The sequence below is a fragment of the Dipodomys ordii genome, unplaced genomic scaffold (genome assembly GCF_000151885.1).
Source record: "Dipodomys ordii isolate 6190 unplaced genomic scaffold, Dord_2.0 Scaffold27, whole genome shotgun sequence".
NCBI classification, from domain to species: Eukaryota; Metazoa; Chordata; class Mammalia; order Rodentia; family Heteromyidae; genus Dipodomys; species Dipodomys ordii.
The window spans coordinates 1,883,099-1,891,069 of NW_012267243.1; the positions used below are offsets into that span (position 1 = coordinate 1,883,099).

The following is a 7,971-nucleotide window of genomic DNA, read 5'->3' on the forward strand; positions in this document are numbered from 1 at the left end:
CTACTTGGATGGAACAAACACTTTCTTCAGGGCCATCTGCATGTCTCTGTTCCTCAGACAGTACACAAGGGGATTCAAGCTGGGTGTGAGGACAGAGTAGAAGACGGATACTACCCGCCCTTGAGTGGGAGAGTACTGGAAAGAGGGCCTCAGGTAAGCAAAGCTTCCAGTGACATAAAACAGAACAACAGTAGCAAGGTGAGAAGAGCAGGTGGAGAATGCCTTCTGGCGGCCACTGGCTGAGTGAATCTGAGCAATGGTAGAGATGATGAGAACATAAGAGATGATGGTGAGGGTAAAAGCACTGAGGATAATGCAGCCACCCACGGCAAACCCAACCTCCTCATTCATGTGAGAGTCACTGCAGGAGAGTCTCATGATGGGGGAGCTGTCACAGAAGAAGTGGTCAATGACATTGGGCCCACAGAAAAAGAGAGAGAAGGTGTTGGCAGTGTGGAAGATGGCATAGAGCGCTCCACTCAACCAGGCCACCATGACAAGCTCTGTGCACAGCTTCCTGCTCATAATGACGCCATAGAGGAGAGGTCTATGGATGGCTAAACAGCGGTCATATGCCATAGATGTGAGCAAGAAGCACTCAGAGGCACACATCATTACAAACAGAAAGAGCTGAGCGACACACTCCCCAAAGGAAATGGACTCAGAGCCCATTAGAGAATTGGCCAGTGCCTTGGGGACAGTGACCGAGGTGTAGCACATGTCCAAGAAGGACAGATTTTTTAGAAAGAAGTACATGGGCGTGTTGAGGCGGCTGTCTAGAGTCACAGCTGCAATGATGGAGATATTTCCCAAGACAGCAAAGAGGTAGATGAAAAGGAAAAAGAAGGTGCTAATAAGCTTCATTTCGGGCATATCTGAGAAGCCCTTAAGAATAAATTCAGTTACAGTGGTCTCATTTTTCATTTTCCTTTCTAAATTGCAGAGAGAATCCAATAGCATTCAAAAGGACTGATGGTATTTGAGAAAGGCAGTGTAAAAGAAAGTCACAAGGTGGTCCGTAGATGAGCAGGGAAGTAGATCTGATGCCAATCATAATTCACCATTCTCATGCACTTGGCCCTTGTTTTGCTTTGCTTTCTCTCCTGCTCCTTCACTGTCCGAGAGATAACAGATTCTAGATCAATGAATAAGCATGTACTCTTTTGAATAGTAATCATACTGAATTCAAAGGATAGTCTGATTCATTTGGTAATTATCTACAAATCAAATTTTATATTCACTAAGGTGTATTGATGTTGCTTAGGAGATGGATCAAGGTATTGATTTTCATCGGAATGCTCACACCCCTAGTTTGTCCTTCTTTCCTTCCTTCCTTCATTTCTTTATCTGTGCTAATTGTGGGGCTGTAACTCAGGGTCTTGCAGTCTTGCTTGGCTTTTTCCCATTCTTGCCACACCTCTATTTTTGTTTTTTTTGCTGGTTAACTGGAGGTAAGAGTCATAGATTTGTTCTCCCAGGCTGGGGAAGACTCCAAACTGGGCTCTTCAGATCTCAGCCTCCTCATATCTCTTCAGGCGTGAGCTACCAGCTCCATTTTTTCATATATTGTTTATGCAATATAATCTTACTAACTTTATTTAAGCTGGCCTCCAATTCACCATCCTCTGTCTCTACCTTCTAGTAGCTAGGTTTGAAAACTTGTATTATCATGTCTGGCATCTATCAGTCTTTATATATAAAATATTAGTGATTATTACAGGAAATGAGAAAATAATAATGTTAAAAAATCATTTAAGCATACTTTAATTTTGAAAAAAAAGTATATGTATCACTAGGCTTAAATTTAAGGCCTCATACTTGCTACGATGATGCTCTACTACTTAAATTGAATTCCTTGTTCTTATTTGCTTTAGTGATTTTCCAGATAAGCCCTAACATTTTGGATGGGCTGGCATCAAGAACTATATCCCGCTTTCCATAGCCTCCCTCATCGCCATGGCCTGTTGGTGTAGATAGGGTATTGCTAACTTTTTGCACAAGCTAAGGAATTGTGATCCTACAGATCTTTGTCTGCTGTGTACCTGGGAGTTAAGATTTGAGCCCATCTCTGACCTTATCATCATATTTTCCTAAGATATTATATGGTCAAAAACTAACAGAATTTCTACTCTTCTAATCTCCATCTGATTTGTAAAGTACTACAAATTATGAATTTTAGGAAATCTCACTGGATCAGTTTGGTAAGATTTTCATAACAAAGTAGCCCATAGTGGTTGGTTTAAAAAATGCAAATATATTTCTTACAGTTTTGGAAGCCAGAAGTCCAAAAACCAAGTGTGGGGCAGGGTTCATTCTTCTGGAGAGCTGTAAAGGAAGGATATATTCCAGCTTTCCCTCCCAGGACTATAGATAGTTGGGTAAATAATTTCTATGCCTATCAGCATGTAGATTTCCTTTTATAATAAGGACATGAGAATATTTACTATACACATTACTACTACCATGACTACTACAACTACTGCTATACACACACACACACGCACACACACACACACTTGTCTCAGAGGTTATTGTAGCATATAGATTCCATGCAAATTTAAAAAACAATGAAAATTTTTTAAGACAGATATTGATGAAGGAAATTTCTAAGTTACCACATAAAGAATGGGAAGGACTGTCATTGATTGAAAGGTTACAGACTACAGCTGGAGAAAACATGCAGGTCTTTGAAAAACTCTGTCTACATAGCCAATAGTTATGGCATTTGGAGAAACTCTTCAAAGAGTGCAACAAATTATATAACATTCATTGTAGCTTTCATTAAAGACTACATATGTTTGGTTGATAATAATGTTCGGTAGTTGTCATCTTGGATCAAACTCCACCTTATCCATACTTGTTATATATCTTTTATATAGCTTTAACTTTAGTTTATTTTGTTGTATTTTTACATATTATCCAAAGGCATCATTACTAAACAAGTAAGTAGGACTTTGTTATAGGTTAAACCTATATGTAAAAGATATAAACTTTAATATTTATCTATTGAATTCTTAGTTTCTTCTTTTTCTTTCTTTCTCTTCTGTATCTCTCTTCACTCTCACATGCATAAAAAAGTTTAAAAAACCAACTTTATTAATCAAAGCTTACAACTTTATTAATCAAAACTTAAAAGATTATCTTTAAAAATATTAGTTAAAATTGATATTTGAATTAAAAATATTATAACATGAATATTCACACTAAAATGGATTCTGTATGCTATGGAATGAATTTACCTCTTATATTTCTCAAAAATCTGAAAATAAATGCAGGTATTGTTAAGCATATATTGTTAAACTTTTGCCTCACAAAATGTCAACATTTGAAGAGGTAAAGCAATTTTCAAAGCTATGGTTTTTTTTTTTACCAAAACTGGAGTGTTACCTAGGTGATTTAATCATTGTTCTAAACTTATATGTAGATATACCTAGGGGAAAAAAGAATAAAATGAATAAGAAAATCAGAACATTCTTAAAAGAGAAAAATACATTGAAGGATGGATAGAGATGGGACTGTGGATCAGATCAAGAACATTTCTAGTGATAAACGTAAATCATGAACAAAAAGTTAAAGACAGTAGTTAGACCTGGAAGCACAGATTCATATATAAAAGCAGAAAGAAATCAGTGCTGAAATAAACTCACTCAGACCTCTCTTAAGTTGATAGAACTTTGTCTGAGATGAATATCCCAAGATTCATCCTAAGAAGCTGTTTAATTACCCTAAAAATGCTCTGATATTTCCCTTCATATGCAACGGCAATGTGTGATTAAGCCACCATTCACACACATGAATAGCATCTATAATTTAAGCTCTGTTATTTAAATTAGTAATGGGCTAAAAAAATTATAATCCTAAAAGGGAGATTAGAGATTATTCCCTAGACTTTAGACCAGCCACAGTGGCTAGGGTAGCTCTCCCTGGACCTAATTTTTGAAAGAATTCCTACAAGGCCTTCTCTAATTAGTTCACGCCAAATATCCAGTAGTTAGTAATTCAACCCATGTGTGCATAAAAATCCATATGAAATACCTATTTATTGTTAGAATAGAAGTCAAATTATACTAATATAGAACTTAAAATCAGGCTGCCACCATGACTGAATTGCTTGTTCTTATTTGAGTACTTGTGCAATGATTCAAGAAGGTGCATTTTAAGTTGTCAGAGTTTGATTTCTGCTTTCCCAAATGAAGAACTGATGTGTTTACAATTTGTTCACAGTTAAAAAATTGAATATATACACAATACTTTGTGACGCAAGCTGTACTAATTTTGTTAACTTTATTTTCTGCCAGTATTAGCCAGTTCAACATAAAGTGTGTTCATTATTCCAACTTACACAACACAATTAATGCTGAATTTTATGCTAGATATCTAGTTATATAAGAAATAATTACTTTGTTGCAAAGATTCATTATTTTTATTACTTTAAGAGTTGTTTAAATAAATGAGAAATGAGGTTATATGTATGCATGCTAAAATGGTAATAGGACTAGTGTGAAAAATGATTCAATGAGCATGAGAATACTAAAATCTCTTCAAGATCCTGATTTCAGCCTGAAATCTCTGCTATTTCGTAATCATGATCCAAGGCCCATCTGGGCAAAAGTGAAAAATCAGTGGAAAATCGGTGTAAGACCAATGGAAAACCATTTGGTATACAAACCAAAACAAGAAAAATAGACCTAAAAGGGAAAAGGGTTTGGTTCAAGTGATAGAGCACTTCCTTAGGAATCCCAAGGCCTTCAGCTTAATCACAAGTACTAACAAAAACTAAAAAGGAATCTTTTTAGTTTCTGGATAAACACCTATATATAGGGTAGCTAGACTATAAGGTAACATTTTAAGGGAGCATCCAAACTGTTTTCATTATTTTCTTTATTTTCAGAAGATATATGTCCCAATCCAATAAATCTCACAAAGTTTAACAGTGGCAAAGCCTTGAATAATTCCAGTGAATCTCCCATGACTCAAAAAATTATACTATTTGCTCTTTATCTCCTTACCAAATAGTTTGCAAAACATAAACTAAGCCAGATCTGATGGCATACTCCTGCAATCTCAACACTGTAACTCTGATAGGAAGATAGTGAATCCTAGGGCAACACAGCTGCATAGGATAATCCTGTATCCAAACAACAGACACGTGTAAATTTAATATGAATTATATATGCCTGTATATATAATTAAACTTAAAATATGTTCTATGTATATCAACATATTCTGTTGTATATCCATGTATATAATAACACACAAAATTCAGCACTTTTTTGTATCTGAACAATGAACAAGATGAAACTGAAATCAGAGAAACAACTCCATTCAAACCAATAATACCTAGGAATAAACTTTCAACAGGGGAAAGACCTCTATAATGAAAACTATAAATCCCTGAAGAAAGTAATCAAAGAAGACATGGTATAAAGGAATGATTTGGATGTGTTCACATTCAAAGTTAAAGCACAATTAGTATTGAAATGCTTTCTTTCAGATTTATTTTGAAGTGTAGAAATCAACCTTTACTACTGTAAAAGAAAAAAAGAGAAGCAGAAAATTAAATAAGATGTGAACATATTGAAATTTAAGATTATTTTCTTGTGTTGAATGCCTCAAAGTTGTCAATATAATTTGCCTTTTCAAATTAAACTATGCATATGTTACTCAGGTATAATGAAAATCAAATCAGCTTTGCTTTGAAAAATATCAATTTGATTCAAGAACTTATGGGTAAGCCAGGATCTGAGGTTCATGGTTTGAAACCAACACAGGCGGGAAAGTCCATGAGATTCTTATCTCCAATTAACCACCAAAAAGCCAACAGTATACCTGTGGCTCAAGTGCAAAGTGACAGCCTTGAGCAAAGAAGCTTAAGGACAGCAGCATGGCCCTTGAGTTCAAGACCCAGTAATTCACACACACACACACACACACACACACACACACACACACACACACACACACACTGTATAGATACTTGTAATAACAAATGTCAGAAATAATAAGTATCTGAATCTGCTCCCTCATATAGATGCACCAAATTGCGATTGAGGAATGGGAGAACCAAAAATCATGACGAAATAGAAAGGTGAGAAGGTAAATTAGAAAACAGGGTACAGCTCTAGACCAACATTGAGGCAATTCTAGATTTCCTACAAGATCTATGCTCACTGTTGGTGGAAAGTAACTCTCCTTGTTTACAAAATAGCACATTACGAGATACTTTATTTTGCTCCTAATGTTGTATCGAAGGCACCATGTTGAATCTTAGGTCTTGAAAGATCTGAAAAAAAAATAACAAACTTGACTCAAGAGGTCGTAAGATGCCTAGTGACAGTGTCCAGAAAGAGGTAACAGAAATGTATCCCTGTCACCTTACTTATGTAACTGTAACCCCCCAGTTAATCACTTTGACAATAAAATTTTTAAAAAACACAACCACACAAGGCTATCCTGGAGGAGAAGAGGGTCTGACATGGACTTGCTGAGAAGTTTAAGGAACAGGAATCATGGGCAGTGAAGCATGAGGTAGCCAATTGCCCTATCCTCCCTGGCAAAGAACAAGTCCCATAGTCTAAGGTTCACCAAGGAAACAGAACAGTGACCCCTTGGCTGTCAGAGTTCTCCATTTCCTGGAGCCCACTGACTGCAGGGTACTGCCAGTTGGGGTTTGGGACTAAGCTGGAGGACTTGACAGAACAACCACAGCTGAGGGTGGCTATTGTGTCTGGCAGGAGATAGCCACAGAAGGTATCTTTGGACAAGCAGACTAATGTGCTCCTCCTGAGATACACTAGGAAGGTTCAAAACTGAAATGCAGTGGTTTGTGGCCTTACTGCCTGAAGATTACAAGAAAAGCTAAGGATACCAGATGCTGGCAGATGCCCAGCCTCCAGGAGCTGGAGGTGAGCTGCGGATGGTTGTTGAGATGTGGGAATGAGAGCTGTTAAGTACAGGACTTGGGGATTACGTTATTTCCACTATCCCCTTCCATCCCACAGAGCAGTGAAATGCTTGACAGGTCACTCAAATTACCTAAGTCCCTCAGTTCTCTAGCACCAGATCAGGACTCAATGCTCTATTTGCTCCCCTACTATCTGGTACATTCAAGGGATACCCCTAAGCTTGAATGCTTGTGATACTAAAGATACAGACATAGGGGTCTATGCATCATGTAGGAACCTGTCTTGTCCACAGACTTCAAAACTGCTTTGCGGCCCACACTGAACTCCAATAAATGACTATGGGAAACTTCTAGGGAAAAAGAAGCATGGAAGCAGACATTGACCTGTACTGGCCCCACCTCCAACATCCAACACCAACTCATACACTAGATGCTACAAGAAGCTTTCCAGTTGGTTTTCCTGTCTCTGAACGGGGCTAAAGATCACTTACATGCCTAAGCACATAGGTGAAAGCTTAACTACTAAGCTACCCCTTAGTCCAATGATAAAACACTACACACCAATTCTGCCCCACACGGACCTGCCCTGAACACTAAGAACACTTCCCCCAAAATTTGAACACAGATTCACTAATGGACAAGCACAAGAAATATGAAAAATCTAGGCAATAGACTCCAAAAGTCAACAACTATACAGTACAGGACAAGAACAATAGTGAAGGAAATGAAATCTCAATTCACAAAATAGTTATAAAAATGAGCAATGGTGTCACTGTAACCCCTCCGTACAGTATTTTTACAATAATAAAACATACAAATTTTAAAAATGAGCAATGGAGCCAGGCCTGAAACAAAAAACATTCCCATCTACAATACACACAAAAGCTATCCTTCATAATTGAAAAAGAAATAAGACCCTCTGTGATAAACAGAAAGAAAAGGAATTTGTGACCCCCTAAGACAACACTGCAGTATATACCGGAAGGATTCTATGTGGGGAAGAAGAGGCAAACACTGTGAAAATATGCAAAAGTGATTATCACCAAATGAGTAGATAAACAAATGAA

The 7,971-nt window shown here is 37.2% G+C and overlaps 1 protein-coding gene across 1 annotated transcript; it reads right to left on the reverse strand.

Annotated features, from left to right (window-relative positions):
• On the reverse strand, positions 1–924 carry LOC105985083 (olfactory receptor 8U9-like). Its single transcript, XM_013015493.1, has one exon. The coding sequence runs from the start codon at positions 922–924 to the stop codon at positions 1–3; it is 924 nt and encodes a 307-aa protein (XP_012870947.1).
• Positions 925–7,971: the final 7,047 nt, after the last annotated feature.